The 23,740-nt window shown below is 37.1% G+C and overlaps 1 protein-coding gene across 6 annotated transcripts in view; it reads left to right on the forward strand.

Moving 5' to 3' along the window:
- frmpd4 (FERM and PDZ domain containing 4) overlaps positions 1 to 23,740 on the forward strand; it is an 821,848-nt gene that overhangs the window by 463,637 nt on the left and 334,471 nt on the right. For 5 of the 6 annotated variants that reach the window (XM_051925673.1, XM_051925669.1, XM_051925670.1 and 2 more), the window contains exon 2: positions 11,589 to 11,705. In XM_051925673.1, the coding sequence (XP_051781633.1) occupies positions 11,589 to 11,705 (117 nt within the window). Of the gene's footprint in view, positions 1 to 11,588; positions 11,706 to 11,841; positions 12,101 to 23,740 lie in introns of those variants that run through there. The other variant, XM_028800824.2, reaches the window with a different exon arrangement.

The following is a 23,740-nucleotide window of genomic DNA, read 5'->3' on the forward strand; positions in this document are numbered from 1 at the left end:
TTATAATGCCTCACTGTCACTGCTCCTTTATCGCCCAGGATAAGAGAGCATCATTGCTCTTCTGTCATTTCCTTGTTTTTTGAAATTATTGTGTTTGTTTCTGGTAGGGGGGGGTGGGGGCCTGCTATTGTTTTTTGCTATACTATTTCTAAATTTCTTGAGCTTCTGTAAAAGTTAAATTTCCCATTTGGACAAATAAAATAGGCAGCAAGGTAGTGCAGTGGTAGCACTCCTGCCTCACAGTAAGGAGACCAGGGTTTGCATCCCAGGTCCTTCCTGCTTTGAGTTTGCACGTTCTCCCTGTGTCTGTGTGGGTTTCCTTTGGGTGGTCCAGTTTCCTCCCATAGTCCAAAGACATGCAGGTTAGGTGGGTTGGTGAACCTAAATTGGCCCATGTATATAATTGATGTGTTTATGCGTGTGTGTGTGATTACTTATAGACTGGTGCCCTGTCCAGGGTGTATTCTTGCCTTGCACCCTGTTCTAGATGGGATAGGCTCCAACCCCCCTTGTGACTCTTATCTGGATTAAGCAGGTTAGAAAATTACATGACAAATAAAGTATTTTATATCAATCTGTTATTATATTCAATCAAGCTTATAAATGACATCCATTTTATGAAACCACATATTCTGCTCTGGGTCCCAGGGACCTGGTGCCTTACCTGGCTACACTGGACGCAAGGCACAAACTAACCTTAGATGTGGCACCATTTTATTGAAGGGCCTGTTCACACAAACAAACCAACCCTCACCCATTTAGGGTCAAGTTAGAGTTGTTAATTAACCTAATATGCTCATTTTTGGAATGTGAGATAAAAAATAGAATTGTAAAATGTATTACAGAATTCTGTATTATAATGTTAGTAAATGTGTCATGAATGATTATTGCACCAATTTCACAAATATGATGTCCTTTAAATATGACCCTTAAAACGTGTTAACAATTAAGAAATGTGAATATTGTGCAAGTCAGCCCAAGAGAAAATAACATACAAATGCTTTATTATTCTTATCCCTTTTGGCTTTTTGAACACAAGAAAACATAAGTAGAAAATATGCACTCCACTCATTACTGGTTATCCTATAATGAATTCTCAAGGGTGGAGAGTACAGATGAGCCATTCGGCTCGCTAACCTAATGGAGAGTCCTTGGAGCTTGGTTGTTTATTAGTGAGGCTGTCCCAGCAACTCATTCAGAATCTTTTAAACGCTATTAGTGTCTACAGTTATGTTAGTGACTCTCAATCTCATTCTAGAATAGGACAGACAGAATGGTTCGACAATTTATAAAGATCCATTTGTTACAAGAAACAATTTTATGTATTTGTCATATGTAAAAAACTGGACAGTTTTTGTGTGGACCTGCAAAGAAAATAAGGGTCAATGGTTATTTTGAAGATTTAAAGGAAAGAAGGTTAATGAAACAATATTTCAAGTGTGTAACTGAAAAAGAAAATGCATGTAACAAATATAGGTGGGAATAAAGCCAGAGGAGATGAAAGGAGGAAAGGTGAGACTAGGTGTGAAAATGCTGTCATTAGAGAAGATTAAGGAAGAGATTAAAAATTCAGTCATTAAGACCTGGAGAAGTACTTCTTCTGTTTTTGTATGAAAAGTGTCTTTGAAGACCCTGTGAAAGAACACAGACTGAGAGATCAGTGTGGATATGATCAAGGAGTGTGAAGTGTTCTATAGCAGACTTCATAAAGACATTAATTTCAATGGTTTGAGCTTGCTCCCTGAAATGGCATGCTCTGTTTCACCCATGTAGATATGACTGGACACTTCCTACGAATGCAGTAAATAGGATTTTTAGACTGGCAGGAGGCCTTTTGTTTAATATTGAATCTACCAGAGGGACCAGATACAAGGATGTTGTTGGTTACATATTTGCAAGTGACACAGCAGCTCCAGTTACCACTCAAAATGCCTGTGAAGGAATGTGAAGTTAGCTTTGATAGACAAATTTGTGTAGGTTAGGTGGCTGACAAAAGGAGATCAAGGGAAAAATGCTCCCGTGGAAGGATCAGTCTGCAAAATTGTGAAATTTTGTAAAATGACCTGTGGGAGAGAGTGAAATGGGAGAACCAGCAAGATGCAGATTTAATTATTAGGGTTCCTATTAGAGTGGATGTTATCTTGATTGAGGGCCCTGTGTAAAATATGAGAAGGGTATCCTCTCTCAAAGAATAAAGAAGTCAACTTCATCACTGCAGAGGTGGCGGAGTCTAAGGAACGGTGAAGGAGAGTTTTTAGTATACCAGGAGTGAAAGGAACTGTAGAGAATGTATCTGTGTAGTCAGTTTGCTTGGAATAGACGAAGGTTTTAAGTCCCAGAAACCTGATAAAAAGACTGATATCTATATGGTTGAAACATTGATCGTGAACCAGAGAGATTTATGGAAACTAATAAAATCATTAATAAATTCCTCTGACTGACACCTGGAACTAGCATCAGCGTCAGCGTAATCATTGACATATGTTTTGTACAAGTCTGGTACAAAACTTCCATTGGAAGAAAAGAAACACTCTTCTAACCAGTTGACGAAGAGGTTAGCATACTTAGGTCCTATTCTAGTATCCATTGAAACTCCACTGACTGGGTGAAAATAATTGTTGTCAAATGAGAAAGGTTGGAGGTTAAGAGCCAGTTCTGCCAGTCTGATGAGGATGTTCATGGAAGGATCCTGGACTGGATGTTTGTTGAATGCCTGCCTTAAGGCAATGAGACCTTCATTTTGAGGACGGACTGTGAACAGAGAGGTGAAAGATAAAACTGTCTTATTATTTATTATATTATACTCTTCAACAAGTATTTTATGTCCAATGTGGTTGTTATCTATTTACTTATCTAGTGGTGGTAGCAAGTGCACTGTAACTGACGGCAAACCAGTCAAACCCTATTTAAGATGTCCTATGTGATGTTACAGTATGCTTGTTAATGAGTTGTCTCGATGGATCTTAAAATTAAAGTATTATAACTATACACAGTATTGCAGTAAAAATGACTTCTAGTGGGTAACTGTGATCTCTTCCTGTGCCTCCTGGTGATTAAATTGAAACATAGCTCAACACAATTACACCAACATGGATGTTTCTGAGTTGCAGGAGAAACCCACAAACACCTGGGGAGTACTAGGAAGCTACACACAGACAGTGCCTGGTTTGGGATTTGAGGCCTGGATAATGGAGCTACTTCCATTGTGATGACTTTAATAATAATTCATTCACATTAATTAGTGCGCCTACCATTAACTTTGAAATTGCAATAAAAAGCTATTTGACTCATTTTACTCTAGAGTCAGATCAAATAAATTACTTCGCTGTTAGATAAGTGCTTTCAGCAGGACATGTTATAGAAAGTAACATGTCAATATTAACCTCAGCAAAGTGCAGCTTAATATGACAATTTGCTCTTCCATAGTTCTTAATAGAATCAGTTCAAATTAATTTTCCTTATATTTCATCATATCATATTATTCTCAAAGTCATTTAATCCAATTCAGTTTTATGATGCTGGAGCCTGTCCCAGCAGCACTGGGATGGAATTCCAGTCCATTACAGACCCCTGTGACACACAAATGGAAAAATCTGAAATCACCATGTAACATAACCTGCAAATCTTTGGAAGTGGAAATAAAAACAGATTACCTGAAGGCAAAAATATGCCAACTCCAGAGGACACTGGCTCGGTGAAGTGGCAGCACTAATCACTGCACTGCCATGCTTCTCATTAAGCATTTTATTGCAAAGGTTTTTTATGTTTGCTTTCTTACATTAATGGATGTAAAGTGTTATTTCATTATTTGAACGCTAACAAAGAATTTGAATATTACTGTGTCTGTCTGTTTATTACTCATGTGTTCTTGGAAATAAGATGTCCAAGAACGAGCTTGTCAGTCTTCTCCAAATCAACATCTTTTAGGACAGCACAAAAAAACTAATTACCAAAAATTCAGTTTTCAAAGTTTACATTGAATGATTATAAAAGTTGTTTTATTTTAGGTTAGCCTACTTCAGGTTATGTTCACATTACATTTGAAAATGATTTTTAGAAGGAAGTGTAACTGAAAATGTTTGCATAAAACGTAAAAATTCATTCGTGTCTTGAATGTGAATCTTACATTAGTGTTTCCAGAGAAACCAATAATGATTTTTATGAATACAGTGCATGTAAAAATAGAATAAAAGAAGGTTCCCAATTGAAAGTTCGAAACCCATGCATTATTGAAAAGTAAGTGAAATATTCCACTATTCTCATGCCTGACACGATAATTAAAGATTCCTGAAATGTCTTCAAAAGCAATTAAACCATCAAGGGGAAGGGAAAAAAAAAACTAAAGATAAAATGCTAAGGCAGCTACCACTAAAACATACACATGTGACACAGAAATGACGTTTATTTGTTTTCATCTTAAACAGCTTAGTACAAAAATACTGTTCTATTAAACTTGATATGTTTGCTTAGCTTTCATTTTTTCAGTTGTGTGTGATCTACTAATGTTCACAATAGAAGATTATGACCTAATTATGTTGCAGCAGAACTGTAATGAAAACATGTCTAGAAGTATGTACTGTAAATTGCTTAAGCATTTTTCCCTCATAGAGTCACTTAAAATACGTGTTTGACCCATTCATTCACCAAGTCTTCATTTTCTGACTGCAAAGTCATTGTCAGCCAAAGACCTGTAACTGGCAGCAAAGGGTACAAGCAGACACCAGTCCCGGACTGGGCAGGACAGAAGTCTATCATAGGACACACTCCTACACCCAAATACACTCACATCATGTACAATTAAACCTACCAAATGACCCATGGTGACAAAGCCCATGGTGACGCAGGACAGTCAAGCTCCATGTAGACACTGACCAGACTGGAAATTTAATTAAATTCTCTGAGAATTCCACTTAATATTGTTATTAATCGTTATTGTGATTATTCATATCTCATAATATTTGAGTTGGTTTTGCACAGATACCTAAGCTGAACAAGGAAATCCCTTTTTACTTCCTGTGTCTCTGATTTCCTGCAGAGACTAGTCTTGCTATCGCTTGGCAGGTGACAGTCCTTGGACATACTCTGTGATCAAAGGTTCTCCCTCTGTTGCTTTAAAACTCCTTCTGGAGGCCTATTGTGGCAATGTCCATTACCACTTTTTTTATTCCATACTGGCCTTTCATTTGCCCCAAGGACATGTACTTTCTGTCCACCGCAAGGTGCTGTCACCTCAGAATTTCTGGCTTGACCTAAATGACCAAGGTTGCCACAATCAGCTTTTTAATATAACGTGCCAGCAGTTTCCAGTTTCAAATCTACTCCAAAGTAAGCTCTGGCTACCAATAATATCTTGTTACATGTTTGTATATATCTAGTTACTAGCTTGTAATTAAGAACTCTGTAGTCCAAGTGATTCATTGTTTTTTTTTTAATGTTTTATTTTATTAAAATCAAAAAACATTCCATACAAAAAGTCAAGTCAACAAAACTAGGTTTGAAACAAATCAACCCCCACCCATAAGAAAGAAAGCTAGGTCAGCAGAGTAGCACTTTAATAATAATAAAAATATGTAAATAAATAAAGATCAATAGAATAGAAAAAGAGAGGAGAGAATCCACTTCCTCAATTTAAATGCTTATTCTAAATTGTTATTTATCAGATCCTGAGAGATTTTGAAAAAGTTTTTTACAGATCCTCTAAGTGAGAATTAGATTTTTTCCAATTTTAGATAATATACTGTATAACATCAGTTACCCTCTGATTTAAAAGAGGCAAGTTAGGATTCTTCCAGTTGAGCAAGATAAGTCCACGTGTTAATAGTGAAGTAAAGTCAATTACAGTTTGCTTGTCCTTCTCCACTTTAAGCTGATCTGGAAGTACACCAAACACAGCTGTTAATGGGTTAGGAGGGATTGTGACACCAAGGCTGTCTGATAGGCATTTAAAGATTTTGGTCCAGAATGATGTTAATTTGGTGCAGGCCCAGAACATGTGACCCAGTGAGGCTAGAGCTCGATTGCAGCGTTCGCAGGTTGGATCTTGCCCGGGAAACATTTTGGACAATTTTAAACGAGAGAGATGCACTCGATATATAATTTTAGTTGAATAATTGTATGCTTTGCACATACGGAGCTTGAGTGAATACGGTGCATTGGTACCTTCCACTCCTTTTCTAATATGTTGAGTGAGAGATCCTTTTCCCACTGTACTCTGGGATCTTTGAAAGGGAGGGACTTTCAAATGTTTTATATATTAAAGAAATGCTATTTGAATCCTCAAGACTAATCAAAATTTCTTCCAGTATAGAGGTAGGCGGGAGGTGAGGGAAATTGGACAGATTTTGTTTAACATAGTTTCTAATTTGAAGGTAGTGAAAAAAATGTGTTGCTGGAATGTTAAATTTGGAGTGTAATTGTTTGTAGGATGCGAAGACGTTGTCTATGTACAGAGCTCTAAGTGATTTAATCCTGGATGTTTCCAGACATTAAAAACTGCGCACGTTTGAGACGGTGGAAAAAGGTGGTTCTCGTGCAGATTCATTGGTTTTTTAACTTTTTCAGTTTTGTTCATCTACAAATAAAATAGTATGACTTTCATATTTCCTGCAATTTACAAACATGGAAGTGACCTATTCAAGGAGTCAAACAAATATCAAATACATATACAAATGGAAAGCACTGAAGGTTATTCCCATAATGAAAAACAAAAAAAGAAGTTTAGAGGCACACCTGATAAAAAAGCTACATAGCCAAAACGTTGCTTTTTTCCAGAGTGAGAATCACCTTTAATTGTATTTGCTAGCAGTTAATGCAATATTTTGCTGTTCCCCTGCTGCTCTCAGTGCACTTCACTTCCACTTTCTTATACTTATTTCAAGCCATGGTGTTGCCATAATTCCTTACTATTTTATTGTGCAGCTACTGTATATTAAACTGTTCAAATATCTGATTTTGTATTCAGTACTCACTTTAAAGCAAGAATGTTTTGGTGCGTAAAAGTCACCAGCGCTCTGCTGATTCCATAGCTGAAGAGTTCCAAACTTCCACTGGCATTAATGTAAGTACAAAAACTGCTTCATGAGCTTCATGGAATAGGTTTCCATGGCTGAGCAACTGCATGCAAGGCTAACATCACCAAGTTCAATGCCAAGGGTCAGATGGAGTGGTGTAAAGCCCACTGCTACTGGACTGTGGCGCAGTGGAAACATGTTCTATGGAGTGACAAATCATGTTTCTCTGTTTGGCAGTCAGATGGATGAGTCTACTTAAAGTAGTAGGCAAGCGACAACAAGTGCGTTTGTGTTAATTAAGAATTACTTGTCAATGCTTTGAAATTACTTTTTTTTTTTGCTGGGTGCATCTTAACACACCAGTATGATAAATTCAATAAATGTTCAATGCGTCTTATTGTCTAGATATACAAGACATCCAGTTTTTAGGACTTCCTCATATTTTTAGCCCTCTTGACCCAAAAACCCTAATTTGTAGGTCATTTTCAGACTATATTTTGTGCAAGAAATGACATCCTTATGATAAGGCATCTTCAGCAGAAATGATCAGAAGTACTTGACGTTTTTCATGCCACATCAACCAACCCCAGGGATTCACCCTCTTATGGGATACAAGGGGTCAAAGTTACTCTTTTTCACATAACTTCAAAAAAATTGGATCTGTCAATATGGGCATGTGGGGTGTCATTTTATCTTATTTTGAGGATTGTGATTACAAATATGATAATATTTTTGATATTTGATTCTTAACTGATGGTCCTACCCTAGAAAAGCCACACCCAGAAGGTTAAAAATGACAATATTTATACATAAGCATGTTGGGTATTGTTTTAAACTATTTTGAGGTCAATAATTACACATATAATGTTCATTTTTATTTTATTTCTATTACAATTGAGAATATTTAGATTATAAACATTTAAATTAAACACACATTTTAATAATTCAAACGTTTGATGCACCTATTCTTGTTAATTGTGTACTTCTACCTAATAAAGTAAATCATTACCTTCCTTATGAATACCTCTAACTAGGGCAGCTTATGCTAATTCAGACTTTTGTCTTTCAAATTAAAGAAAAAAAATGGGCAAGGCTATTTTAAAGCCTTATTGATGTTTTACAAATCTTAGTAAGTCTAAATCTACACTACAACTTTTTCATTTAATAATAGTGCTTTTAAACAACTAACAATCATTCTCCATACTAGCATTGTCTACGAAAGAATCCCCATCCAAACTGAAATGACTGAAAACACATATGACGCCGATGTTTGCCTGTATTGGGCATGCGCGCATCGGCAGAAAAATCTTTGAAGGAGAGGTAATGCCATGGCTGCAGGGTGTATTACAAAAATTTATCCACTGGTAAATTATTTGTCTTTTTCATGTGTATGTAGCATTCACATTGTACAAAATGCAATTCAGATACATACAAGTAAGCAACTCTTCTCTGTCTGCTATGTTGGAATATGGTTTTCGTCCAAGTAGGGTGATGAATCAGTGAATGAGATGTTGTAATGAGTAGGATCCAGTCAGGTAAGAGCCACAAAATAAGCATGAACCAATCAGAATGCGATTTTCAAAAATCTGCATTTTCCTCCTGTCCACATTACAACACTGAGGCTGTGTTTTCCAAAGTATCTGACTGTAAAAAATGTGTCTGTGCTAGTACTGTGGTTGGAGACTAAGAGCAAACAAAGTGTTTAAGGTCTTGTTATAATGTAGAAATCGATCAACAGAGGAAGCTACTATAGGTAACCTCTGTACTAAAGGCGAACTGAAAATAGCAGTGAGCAGTGATGTACTAAAAAAATGTAAATGCAAAAAAATGTTGAATTTGGGTTTTAATTCACAACAGTCTTATGGCTGCATGTACATTAGAAGATTGATCAGTCTCTCGGTACGGATTCCTCCAGTACTTCCTTTGAATTTCACCCACCAACTCGCTCATTTTCCTCTTTTCAGCTTCCTACTTTCTCAGAAATCTCAGATCTTGTCTGTAAGTCTAAGCCATCCACCTGTCAACTGGACCTCCTCCCTACAGTTAAAGCTTGCCTCCCTTCTCTGGTCCCTCTTATTTCTGCTATAATCCACTCTTCTCTCACTACTGGTACTGTTCCTTTATCTTTTAAAACTGCTGCAATAACCCCAATACTGAAAAAATCTGGTGCCGATCCGACTAATTTCAGTAATTTTCATCCAATATTTCTAATCTACCCTTCATTTCCAAAATTCTTGAAAAAATAGTGGCTATTCAACTTCATTCTCATTTATCTCAAAATAATCTGTATGAACAGTTCCAGTCTGGTTTTCGTCCCCTCCACAGCACAGAAATGGCGCTTATAAAAATTACTAATGACCTCCTTATGGCAGCTGATTCTGGTTTAATTACTATTCTCATCCTCCTTGATCTGAGTGCAGCCTTTGACACTATTTGTCACACTACTCTTCTCAATAGATTATCTTCGATTGGCATTACCCACACTCTACTAGATTGGTTCAGATCCTACCTCTCAGGCTGCACTCAGTTTGTTCGGCTTAAAACTTTCACATCCTAACCCACCGTTGTTACTTCAGGTGTGCCCCAGGGCTCTGTCCTGGGGCCCCTGCTTTTCATTATTTACCTTCTTCCCCTTGGAAATATCTTTCATAAATATAACATTAGCTTTCACTGTTATGCTGATGACACCCAGCTCTATCTCACTAGCAATCCTATTGTTTCCTTTCCACCCTCCTTGCTTATTGATTGCATAGCAGAAATCAAATCCTGGTTTTCTTAAATTAAATAGTGACAAAACTGAGGTTCTCCTCATTAGTACAAAATCAACATTATCCAAAACTGATCATTTTTCATTTGTTATTGATAATTCCTCTGTTTCCCCTTCCCCACAGGTTAACAGTCTGGGTGTCATCCTTGACAATACTTTATCCTTTCAGTCCCACATCAATAACATCTCCCGGTCTGCATATTTCCACTTGCGTAACATTAATCGTATTCGCCCCTCCCTCACTCCCCACAACACTGCTATCCTTGTTCATAGCCTTGTCACTTCTCGTCTGGATTATTTCTTGCAAATCTCTTTATAAGCTTCAACTGGTCCAGAATTCAGCTGCCCGCTTCATTACTAGAACCCCATCTATTCACCATATCACTCCCGTTTTGCAGCAGCTTCATTGGTTTCCAGTTCAGTTCCAAATTCAATTCAAAATTCTCCTACTAACTTTTAAGGCTATCCACAACCTTGCGCCTCCATATCTGTCTGACCTCCTCCATGTTGCCATTTCCTCCTGTACCCTTAGATCCTCTTCCTCCATCCACTTGACTGTCCCCTTCGTCTGTCTTACCAGTATGGGGAGCAGAGCATTCAGTTGCTGTGCTCCCCAGCTCTGGAACTCACTACCACCTGAGCTTAGAAATATTTAAATTTTTGTATTTTAGTTTTGTTTATAATCTGTGTTTTATCTATTGTTTGGTGTCCTTGAGTGTTTAGAAAGGCACCTACAAATAAATAAAATGTATTATTATTATTATTATTATTATTATTATTACAACAAGGTTTTTGTGTTATCAGGAATAACATCACTAGGTATGCTCACCTCACCAAGTTAACATTAGTGCTGTGTGTTCACTGAAAGAAAAGTGTGTGTGCATTTTAGTAGGCAAAGAACTGTGATCTTGCTATTTTTATTTATTCATTTATTTGTTTGTTTGTTTTAATTTTACATTCTGAAAATGTTACTTGTTATTATTTGCGTTGTCTTTATCATTATTATTATTATGATGCACTATTTGAGGAAGCTAATACTGTAATCACAGCTTGAAATCTGTAATTCCTGTAATCACTTTTGTATGTCTTGGTTAATTTTTCCATTATTTTGACATCATGGCATAGTTCATGAAGCTGCTGCCTGATGGTTTTGACTCCTGCACCAGCTACTGTGGAGTTTGCCTACTGTATGTGTAGGTTCATCCTCCCACACGTATAAAGATGTGTTAGAGTACCCTAACTGGCAGTTCCTTATTCATCAGGTGGGTGTTTACAGGAGTGGGATCTGTGATGGAGTGACGGTCTGTCCAGGGCTGCCTTGTGCTTAGAGTTGCTGAGACCCCTAACTGGACTAACCTAAATGAAAGTTATATTATTTTAAAACTAAACATATTTTGATGACATATAAAAGAAATGTACCTGATAGTGTATGTGATGTTTGTTCACTAATACAATAGGTAGCCATAAAGTCGTAACTTTTGGTGATACATTTTGGAATTATATTCTGCATGCATGATTAAACACTCAACATTGAATAAGCCAAAATATTCAGTGAGACTATTGAAGAGCAATGCACTTGACACCATTTTCTTGACATTAGCACTTCCTCACTGATCATTCCATTTCAGAAGCGACAGAATCAGCTGCATCCGCCAAGCCTGAGAAAACAAGCATAAAAGATTTTAAAACACAAAGGCTGCTTTTTATTATTGTCTGACATTAACATAAAGTTTTGCCTGGTATTAGCATAATCAGAATAAAAAAGAAAGTATTATAATTTTTTAAAATTTTTCTCTTCTCCTCCTTTGCAGCCACAAGAACAAATCTGCAGGCTGGCCACCACCATCTGGTACTTGGACCTCTTCACAGGCACCACCTTATGGATGGGAGATGGCGACGAATAGAGAGGGAAAAGACTGCTACATCAAGTAAGTGGGAGAGATGGAGGAGCTACAGATGTTTAGAAGCTACTGCAGTATGTAATTATTCCTCACACGTCACTGCCTACCACTTGCGCTCCTGCTGTTGTGTATGAAGCATACTGATGTGTTGCTTTGACTAGTCAGAAGAGCGAGCCAAAAGAAAAAAAAAAGAGAGAGATAGTTGGCTTGCAGTGAGTTTCAGTAGATTTAGCTGTGCTGACTGTTTTCTAAAGAGAACGTGAAACAAAAAAGATGAAGTCAATAGTTAGAAATGAAAGCGCACAAAGCTGCTAGCAGCTATTTAATTATAATCTCAGATAGAAGTGGAAGTGCTGTGTTATATAGGGATGCCATCAGCGACTGCAGTTAGGGAACACTGGCTCTTTCATACAAGATGACAGGTAAATACCAGTCTTTTCATGCTTTTTTTTATTTTTTAATACCATTTTGATTTGTGTTGTACTGGCTTAGCTAGGAGTTGCTGTAGAGTTTTGCTACGACTGTAGGAACTGCAGTGTCACAGGCAGCCGCTCACAATGACAAATTGAATTTGCTTAGCTTGGCTCTCTGTAGAGGAATGTTCAATGCGGTGCTGCATTCTGTTGTAAGGCTTCATCATACAAATTCTGCAATGTGTTGGCTCTTTTCCTATTGAAAATGAATGAATTAAACAGCTAGAAAGATCCAGGGGAGGCTGGTGCATTTATAAAGGATTACTGTGCCCTTGTCCCGGCACTAAAATGGCTTGGCAGCTTTATTAATGGAGGGAAAAAAACCAGCTGTATAAATCACTCGTCTCTGTGTGTGTGGTCTGCTTTTCAAGTTATGAGTGCATGTTCTATAATTAAACTGCAGCAATATTTACTAGTAGTGAATTATTTACATATTCTTCTGCTTTTAATATTGTTATACTTTAACATATAAAAAGCTTTAGTTATTTGTATTAATGAGGAACCGTACTGTTGTATGATTATCCAATGGAAAGTTAACTAACACCATTGTATTAAACATATTAAGTATAAAATAAACTGACATGTCTGTGCGAAAAAGTGGTTATTGTTATAATAATAACGCAAATAGCAATGCTACTAGTTATTTCGGCCTTGTAAAAGAATTATCTTTGATACAAAACAAGGACAAAGTTTTTTCTACCGTGTGTTTAAATGAACCACCCTAATTTTATTCAGAAAATAAAAATATCCTTGTTAGGAACAGTCATGCTAAATTAACCAGAATGAATAGGAACATCTATGGATTTAAATCTGATCACACATTGGAAGAAAAAGCACAAAACAACCATTTTTTAATGTGAACAATCAAAAATTTGGAATTAGCAACCTAGCAAAGTTTGCTTAAACTATAATAGCACTTCATTCAGTTTTAAAATAGTTTGGTTCCCCATCCTCATATGTACACACAGAGTTGCATTTAGCATTGCTGGCACCTGTAACAAAATCATATCAATAATGAAATAGCTTCTACATATTTGTAGCATACAATAGGAGCCTTGTGTTTATTTTTATTAGCTCTAGCATTTTATAGAGTAGTTATTAATTATGTATAATAAATAGATAAAAGGAAGCTCAAATCGTGCATTGCTATATTAGTCTTTTTCATATATGATTCATAGTGCCACACTTTGTAATAGCCAACAGAATGAAAAACAAAAATGCAAAAGCTGAATGCACATTGTTACAGTTTAAGAGGGTATTGTCACTCTTCTTCAGGTGGATGATTGGTGTAATCCATGTTCTGCCCAGTTCAACATGTTCACTCCTTAATTATGTTAAATTCTCTCATTATACTCAATGTACCACATCCACCATAGGTCATTACTAACATTCAAACCTTACGGCATTACATAAATCTGTCCAGCTTCTCTGTGGCAACAATAAATCTTAGACTGCCGAAATAAACTAACATTCCTAAAGCCCAGGATGCAACAGTTGGACTTGCTTAGTACGCGTTAGTGAAGTCTTTGCACAATGTAATGCACATATTTACTTCTTAACTCTTAACTATGTAGATGAATATCAACTAAAACATAAAATATACATTTTAACTGCTTTTTTATGGAAGAGTGATAGTGACTCAGTATTAAGTACAGCTTGTCTCTTGTCAACTAATAACTTGGCTTAACAAGAACAACAGGAGGCCTGAAGTCAATGTTAAATGAGGCGTTTCTTCAACCCACCTCATTTCTCACTTGCCATTGATATTACTTTGCAATCTTCAAAATCAAAGATTTACAGGACAATCAAAAATACTCTGTGCGTCAGCCGGTACCCAATTACAGTTGACATTTCTCTTATAAATTCAATTCTGTAGGTGTGTAAAATATGTTTCATGACTGCCTTCTATTGTAATTATATTTACAATAAGGTGGCCATAAAATGAAGATGGTGGAAGAGCAGGTTATTGTTTCTTTATTAGTTGCTGTTGGTGAGGCAGAGGAAGATTGCTGTTATTATTGTTTCTTTGCTCTCCATTAATATTTTTGCTTCACTTGCTTTATAACATACTTCTTTCTATTTAATAGCATGTTTGGAATCTGTATCATAAGGAAGAAACTTTGGTTACACTTTAGTTTAGGTGTCCATTATAATCAGCTATTACTAGTATGCTGAAAAAATATTTAGTTTCTATTTTAAGCTTATTTAAAATGATACTAAGAAGAAGAACAAGAGTAAAATACTGTATACTGAGTTTTATTATTTTAATAACTTATCTGTATTATTGTTAATTACATACTTATAAAATGTTTATTGAGTAGTTAATAACTGTTTTAAACTAAAGTATGACCAGAAATCTTTGATAGAACAATGTCTGCAAGAAATGATAACTTACTTATGAGTTGATGATACGGTATAACTGCTTATGCAATCTATCTATCTATCTATCTATCTATCTATCTATCTATCTATCTATCTATCTATCTATCTATCTATCTATCTATCTATCTATCTATCTATTTTCTTTATTATAGCTTGAGCACAGGCATGTTAGGTGACCTGCTCAGATCAAACTGTGGCTCACAATCCAGACCCTATGGGTTTTGAGTTCAGTGTTTTAACTACTACATCAAACCAACATTGATCTGTTTTGTAGTTTCCATGGGGTCTTTTTTTGTTTTTCTATGTCAATGCTTTCAAAATTGCATCACCTTAACATAATTTTATATATTGCTTTTGGATGGTCACCATAATATTGTGGACATTTTACATTGTCACTGCCATATTGTTTGAATTCACTACATCTGTTGGCAATGACATGACATGGAGGTCACGTGAGGGAATAAGTCTGACATCCCTTTATTGGATCTTAGTCAAAAACAAACCTGGGTTTGTAGTGTAAATGATTGCCAATACAATTGAATCTATGTAAGTACTTTTTGCAATGTTTTATGACTGTCTTTGGTTAGAATTTTGGGTTGTACTGACATGTTATTCTGGTTTATCCGACTACTCCCTTGAATACAATTCTGTCAATATCTGTCCATCCCATGGCCATTTTGCTTAGGCACACAAAATTACACAGAACCCCTGCCTTTTCCAAAAAAATTCAAATGTTTAAAGAACTTGGTATCTGGCCTTCTTTTTTGTGATAAACATTAAGGATAGTGATGAGCAAAACAATTCATGTAAACTTGAATTTGCAAAACAACTCAACTGTGCTTCGCCACATATAAAAAGGGAGACCAATAGCACATGTATTTTCATCTCATCTACAAACACTTGTTCCATGTGCAAAAGCATAGCTTAATTCATTTTGGTACAGAAACAAGTAAGGAGCAGCACTTGGGTAGACGGCGCTTACCAGCATGCAATTCTAAAATCCACTGGCCTGAGTCAGCTTACCTCTGATCCTAAATGAGTGGTGTGAATGTGGAAGGAAGGATATGTGGGTGATTAGATAGATAGATAGATAGATAGATAGATAGATAGATAGATAGATAGATAGATAGATAGATAGATAGATAGATAGATACTTTATTAATCCCAATGGGAAATTAGGAGGCAGAAAAAGATTTTGGCTTTGGAATGAACCTTAGGGAGGAAAATTGTTTGCTTTCAACACCCTCAAAAAACTCTAAAACCTCATATTAGTGAGATTTGTGTTTCACAATTGTGAAACTGCAAGCAAAATAAATTATAGGGGCAATCTTGTGAAACTTTATGCAAAACAAAAGTCTGTTTTACTCATCATTAGTCAGGGAGTGTGGCAGATTCAAAAAGGATATTATATTGGGTGCAGCAGTTCATGTTTACCACTTCAATATCAATTAAGCAATTCTTTCTCTAAACTGATCAGTTACAGCATTAAATACAATGACAGGTGAAGTGAATACTATTGACTATCTCATTGCAATAGCACCTGTCAAGGGATGGTGTTAGGCAGCAAGTGAACAGTCAGTTCTTGAAGGTGATTGGTTGAAAGCAGGGAAAATGGGCAAGCATAAGGATCTAAGCAACTTTTATAAAGGCCAAAATGAGACAGCTGACCAACTGGGTCAGAGTATCTCCAAAACAGCAGGTCTTGTGGGGTGTTCCTGGTATGCAGTGGTTAGTACCTACCAAAAGCTATCCAAGGAAGAATAACTGGTGAACTGGTAACAGGGTCATGGGCGCTCAAGGCTCATTGATGCATGGGGAGCGAAGGCTAGCCTGTCTGATCCCACAGAAGAGCTACTATACCACACAGTGCAGAAAACTTAATGCTGGGCACAAAGAGACCGGTGTAAGAGCACACAATGTATCACAGCTTGCTGTGTATTGGGCTGCATAACTTGCATATATGTCAGAGTGCCCATGCTGACCCCCTTCCACCGCAAAGAACACTTACAATGGGTATATGAGCGTCAGAACTTGACCAATGAGCAATGTAAAAAGGTGGCCTGGTCTGATGAATCACCTTGTTGTTCAGATCATGTGGATGGCCTGGTGCCTATACCTAAAGGACACAAAGGATCTGCTGCTAACATCTCAGTGCCAGAACACCTTCAGTGCCTCAATGGTTCAGAGCTGTGTTAGTAACACCAGGAGGGACCTTCACAATGTTAGGCGGGTGATTTTAATGTTTTGGCTGATCAGTATATATACAGTACATCCGGAAAGTATTCACAGCGCATCACTTTTTCCACATTTTGTTATGTTACAGCCTTATTCCAAAATGGATTAAATTCATTTTTTTCCTCAGAATTCTACACATAACCCCCCATAATGGCAACGTGAAAAAAGTTTACTTGAGATTTTTGCAAATTTATTAAAAATCAAAAAATTGAGAAAGCACATGTACATAAGTTTTCACAGCCTTTGCCGTGAAGCTCAAAATTGAGCTCAGGTGCATCCTGTTTCCCTTGATCATCCTTGAGATGTTTCTGCAGCTTAATTGGAGTCCACCTGTGGTAAATTCAGTTGATTGGACATGATTTGGAAAGGCACACACCTGTCTATATAAGGTCCCACAGTTGACAGTTCATGTCAGAGCACAAACCAAGCATGAAGTCAAAAGAATTGTCTGTAGACCTCCGAGACAGGATTGTCTCAAGGCACAAATCTGGGGAAGGTTACAGAAAAATGTCTGCTGCTTTGAAGGTCCCAATGAGAACAGTGGCCTCCATCATCTGTAAGTGGAAGAAGTTCGAAACCACAAGGACTCTTCCTAGAGCTGGACGGTCATCTAAACTGAGTGATCGGGGAGAAGGGCCTTAGTCAGGGAGGTGACCAAGAACCCGATGGTCACTCTGTCAGAGCTCCAGAGGTCCTCTTTGGAGAGAGGAGAACCTTCCAGAAGGACAACCATCTCTGCAGCAATCCACCAATCAGGCCTGTATGGTAGAGTGGCCAGATGGAAGCCACTCCTTAGTAAAAGGCACATGGCAGACCGCCTGGAGTTTGCCAAAAGGCACCTGAAGGACTCTCAGACCATGAGAAAGAAAATTCTCTGGTCTGATGAGACAAAGATTGAACTCTTTGGTGTGAATGGTGTGAAACCAGGCACTGCTCATCACCAGGCCAATACTGTCCCTACAGTGAAGCATGGTGGTGGCAGCATCATGCTGTGGGGTTGTTTTTCAGCGGCAGGGACTGGGAGACTAGTCACGATAAAGGGAAAGATGACTGCAGCAATGTATAAAGACATCCTGGATGAAAACCTGCTCCAGAGCGCTCTTGACCTCAAACTGGGGCGACGGTTCATCTTTCAGCAGGACAACAACCCTAAGCACACAGCCAAGATATCAAAGGAGTGGCTTCAGGACAACTCTGTGAATGTCCTTGAGTGGCCCAGCCAGAGCCCAGACTTGAATCCGATTGAACATCTCTGGAGAGATCTTAAAATGGCTGTGCACTGACACTTCCCATCCAACCTGATGGAGCTTGAGAGGTGCTGCAAAGAGGAATGGGCGAAACTGGCCAAGGATAGGTGTGCCAAGCTTGTGGCATCATATTCAAAAAGACTTGAGGCTGTAATTGCTGCCAAAGGTGCATCGACAAAGTATTGAGCAAAGGCTGTGAATACTTATGTACTTATGTACGTGTGATTTCTCAGTTTTTTTATTTTTAATAAATTTGCAAAGACCTCAAGTAAACTTTTTTCACGTTGTCATTATGGGGTGTTGTGTGTAGAATTCTGAGGAAAAAAATGAATTTAATCCATTTTGGAATAAGGCTGTAACATAACAAAATATGGAAAAAGTGATGCGCTGTGAATACTTTCCGGATGCACTGTAGCTTCTTTTAAAATGAGCACAAGCCCAAAATGTCTTATAAAGCAAATGATAAGATGACAATACCAAATCTAACGATGTGCTATAGTACATTATGCAAACCACTGGTGAACGGTGAAGACTTTTGCTCTAGGGGATTTATGGTGACTTGTTTTAAAAGTAATTGGCCTAGCAGATAAGTATAGAGGAGAAATCTGAGAATCATCACCAGGCCATTCAGAACTGCTGGACAGAGTTCAATGACTGTTTGCATTTATTTTATTAGTCTTCTTCACCTTATACTTTCAAGTTAATACAAGTAAAATTGCTTATGGTTTGCTCATTTGTGAAAGAGAAAGAAAATCTTAGGCTTAAATGTAACAAAAGACTTCACACATTTTTAATAACTGTCAGGTAACAGGTATCCAGAGGAAAAGTACACCAAACATAAGATCTGTTCTTTTCTGTTTAAAATGATAGAATGTGATGTACAGTATTTGGCTACAATACCACGTGGAGCACTTTGGCTGTCTTCTAAATTGTTTCAAATGCTCCAAACCCCCTTTTTAGAGTAGCTAGTGTAGCACTGGCACATACTGTAAATACTGAACGTTGTTTCATTGTTAAGTCACTCCACACTATTAAAACGTAACACTGCTACTCCATTACTCTACATGTATGTATACTAGTAATTGATGTTTAATTTATGAGTGTTGTGTAAGTGCTGACAGAGCTCTGGGATAACTAAACAGACTCAGGTTTTGCGTTTCTTATAACTCATTTATTATAATCATTTTACCTCCTTAAAGTTAAGCAAAACTACCACTTTATAAGGCCATTACTGTCACATGCACATCATACATAGCTGAATAGAAGGTTAAGCCAATGTATTCTAATGAATATGAATATTCAGAGCCTATTGCTTGAATTTTGTTACAAATGCTGCTATGACTGGGTCATGGGTGTATTCATGAGTGTTCTCTTTGATTTACTGGTACCTCATTCAGGGTTTCATGCTTGGCAGCTTCATTGTAAATGTAGAAATGAAAATGCAGGTTAGGAAATTGGGACAATGAGTATTGTTTCTCTTCATTTACTCTCAGCATATAGAGTAAGTAATACAGAAAATCATTCATATATTGGATTCAGAAGATATTTAGACCCCTTCAGTTTTTTTCATATTTTGTTATGTGGCAGCCATGTGCTAAAGTCATCTAATTCATTTTTTTCCCCATAATGAGCAACATTCAATACTCCGAAATGACTAAGCAAAAATAGGATTTAAGAAATTTTAATAGATTTCTAAAAATAAAAATTGAACTATGACATTGTCACAAGTGTTCTGACCCTTGACTTAGTACTCCATTAACGCACTTTTGACAGAGATTCCAGCCTGGAGTTTTTCTCCTCTGACATGACAAGCTTTGCACACCTGGATATAGGGATTTTTCTGCCATTTATCTCTGCAGATCCCCTCAAGCTCTGTCAGATTGGATGGATACCACTGGTGGACAGCTATTTTCTGGTCTCTACTGAGGTGTACAGCTGGGTTCAATTCCAGGCTTTGATTGGGCCACTCAGAGATTCTGTCTTTGCTTTGTGCTTAAGGTCATTGTCCTATTGGAAGGTGAAGCTTCCCTGAGGTCTAGAGCACTCTGGAACAGGTTTTCATTAAGAATATCTCTTTTCTTTGCTGTGTGCAGCTTTCCCTCAACCCTTTCTAGTCTGCCAGTCCCTACCCTACCCCTAACCCAACCCTGCTTTTCCACTGTACCTAACCCTAAAGTAACCCTATAGCATAGCATCACTGTGCTGGTGATGAACAGTGCCTAGGTTCCTCCAGACATAATCCTGATCGTGGTTTCAAAAAACAAGACAATGTTGTTTTCCACCATCTTTTTGCAAATTCCAAGCAGGCTTTCGTGTGTCTTTTACTGAGGAGAAGCTTCTGTCATAAAGCTCAGATCAGTGGAGTTGCAGGGATGGTCGTTCTTCTGGAAGATTCTCCCATCTCCACACAGGGTCTCTGGAGCTAAGCCACAGTGGCCATAATGTTCTTGGTTACCTGTTTTCCCACAATTGCTTTGTTTGGCTGGATGGCCATCTCTAGGATGAGTTGTGAATGTTCAAAACTTCTTCCATCTAAAAATTATTAAGGGAGCTATGTTCTTGGGAATTTTTGATGCTGCAAGATTTTTTTGTCACCTGCCCTGATTTGTGCCTCAACACAATCCTGTCTTTAAGCTCTGTAGGCAGTTCCTTTGACCTCATGGGTGTTTTTTTGCTCAACTATGAGACATTACATAGACAGGTGCACACCATGTCCGTTTAATTGAATTTACCACAGATGGACTTCAAACAACACGTAGAAACTTCTCAATGATAATTAATAGAATGGAATTCACCAGAGCCATACTTCAAGTGTCATAGCAAAAGATCTGAATACCTGTGTCAATGGGATATTTCAGTTTTTTATTTTTAATACATTTGTAAACATTTCCATAGTCCTGTTTTGACTTTGTCATCCTGGGGTATTGATGTGGAGAAAATAAATTTAACTGACTTTAACACAAGGCTGTAATATGCCAATATGTGAAAAATGTGGGGGGCCTGAATACTTTAAGAACCTAGTGCATAATACATATACTGTAAAAATATATATACAGTCATGTGTTGCTTTATGTCCAACCGAGTTGAGTTGATTCGTACTTATGTCCAAGGACCATAGTGGAACAATAGGGTAATAATGCTCTAGAAATAGCCAAAATCAGGCACAGTAATAAATCAAGGTCATGACCCAGTGGATAAACACTGGCTTAGGTGACCCACTTCGACCCAATTGTGAACTAATTAGGACAACCTGTGACCTTTTGGAGGCACGAGTGGTTGAGAAACATTGCTTTACAAGGAGCAGAAATGCAGATGTCGAGACCTGCAGATTGTTTTTTTTTCTACTCCATACCATTAGTTATTGTATGTCTACTGGTGACCCACACCAGACCAATAGAGCCTCAATTACAATGACCTGTACACTTTGTAACTAACATATGATCAAATGGGCAGTCTCAACTGGAGCCAAAAATCGACAAATGAACGCATATATGTGCAAACAGTGTCATTCAAGAAAGTTAATGGAAGCAGGTAATAAAAGTTAAAGCAAGGCTGGTTTCATAAATGCCAAAAGTAATCCATTTAGGCAGGAATCAACCCTAGACCAACACACTCATACTGAGCCAACTTACACTAACAGGGAAAATATATATTAAGGAATTTTATCAGCTAGTTTATCAGCTAGACACAGAAAATCATGGAAAGGAAGATGACCTGAAGATCTAAGAGAATAGGCAGGAAACAGCATAGAGAAATATTCAATGACTCGGAAGTTGGCCTGTGGCCTGAGTAGACTTTAAATAAGGACTCTAATGGCAGCCCAGTTAGCTGTGCAGCTGCAACCGTAGGAGGCCTCAACATAAAAAGGAAAGAGAGAAACAAAATTAATGTAACTGAAGGACAACAAAATCATTACAAAGAAGAATAATCTCAAAGAAAAAACAATTTAGCATAAGCAAAAGAATTAAGTAAAAACTGAATAACATAACAATTTGAAAAAATTAACATGTAAACAGACTCCCCTAGCTTATGTTTAAATTCTTTTTTTTATCTTTTTTGTTCAGGGTTTGCCCTTTTGATATTATTGGTTATGTTTATATAGTTACTCATGTCTATTATTTGTATAATTATATATTTTTGTCAGTTTTGATTATTAGTTTCTATGTATGAGAGTATTTTCCTTGTGTTTTCTGGGTGGTTCCCCAAGAGGTAGGGTCATGGGAAATGCAGTCCCTTGCTGTACATTTTATGTGCTTGGTGTTGGTGAGTCCTCCTCTTTATAGCAACCATGTTCCTAGGATTTTCTGGCTATTTGGCATTTTTTTGGGCTCTGTTTAATGATTTTGAAATTCTCTAAAATGTATTGGGACTTGGTTACTGTGGATTGTTTTTTTGAGGCAACTCCTTTTTGCATCCTTTTGTCTCTTGTGAGATTTTCCCTTTTATTTATCCTTTTTTTTAAATAAATCTTTATGTATACAGATTCTATGTTGCCCTTTTATGATCAAGCCAGGGGTTTATGATGTCCCTCTTTCTTGTGGGGCTTTTGCTTTACTTTTGTGATATTTATAGTATTTTTGTTAGCTTTCCATTTTTGGGCCTGTTCCATCTGAAGCCAGTAGATATTATTTCTGGCCTGGCTGAAATAAGTGAGCTTCTACTGGGCAGACCAGTGAAGATCCTGGCCTGCTTCTTGGCTGAATTTTGAGAAGCCTAATGTATTTTGCTTTGGAGAAAACTTCAATTGCAACATGGGCTACAAAGAACAAAACTCAAGACAAGAACAGAGTCCAAGCAAAACGATAGAATTATTGTGTAAATTTCATCTGATTATCCAGCCCAAAGACATGGAATTTCAATGAATTGGCAGGTCTATTGTGTGTGTGTGTTTGCTTTGTGCTGTTGGAGTAGACTCTGGCATTTGAATGTTATACTGTGCTAAACAGCAGTGGTTCTTGTACGCTGCAATATCAAAATTGGGTTTAAATGTGTTTTCATTATTTGATATAAATTTCTTTAAAGTTCTGTCAATTATTTGATGTGTATTCATATATGTATTACTACAGTTTTATCGAGTTAGAAGAATAGATTCACATTTTCAAGAAATAAAAATACATACTATAACTGTAAAGATCAACTGTTCCTATTATGTTCCTTTTGACAATCATAAACTGTTTTGCTCATTTAGTTGCCTATTGCATCTTCAAGTTTCATCATCATAAAAATTGTGAATGCCACATCAATACATCTCACCAAAATATTTTATTCTGACTTATTATATGTGCTATCATATGGAGATTTGTCACTGACTAGTGAAATACTGCTATTGCTCATATTTATTACTAGAACTTATGCTCCCTGCTGTATTTTATGAGTTTCCTTAATGTTCTGGAGAGTTATAAACTTTATTTTTTATTTTTGTTAAGGGATTACTAAAGGCAACAATCCTGACAGGTGAATTTTACTGATTTGAATTCCCTCTTTGTGGACTTGACACATTTCCTTTTCATTTAAACTTTTTTTTTTGGTAATTTAAATTAACTACCATTGCCCAAAATATTTCATACCCCCCAAACACAACACAATCCAAAAACAACACAATCCAACCTCTGCTCCTTAGGGACAAGCTGACAGAGATGGGAGTAGATTCATACCTGGTGGCATGGATCGTGGACTATCTTAAAGACTGACCTCAGTATGTGCGTCTTGGGAACTGTTTTTATCT

Source organism: Erpetoichthys calabaricus, chromosome 4, assembly GCF_900747795.2.
Source record: "Erpetoichthys calabaricus chromosome 4, fErpCal1.3, whole genome shotgun sequence".
NCBI lineage: Eukaryota > Metazoa > Chordata > Cladistia > Polypteriformes > Polypteridae > Erpetoichthys > Erpetoichthys calabaricus.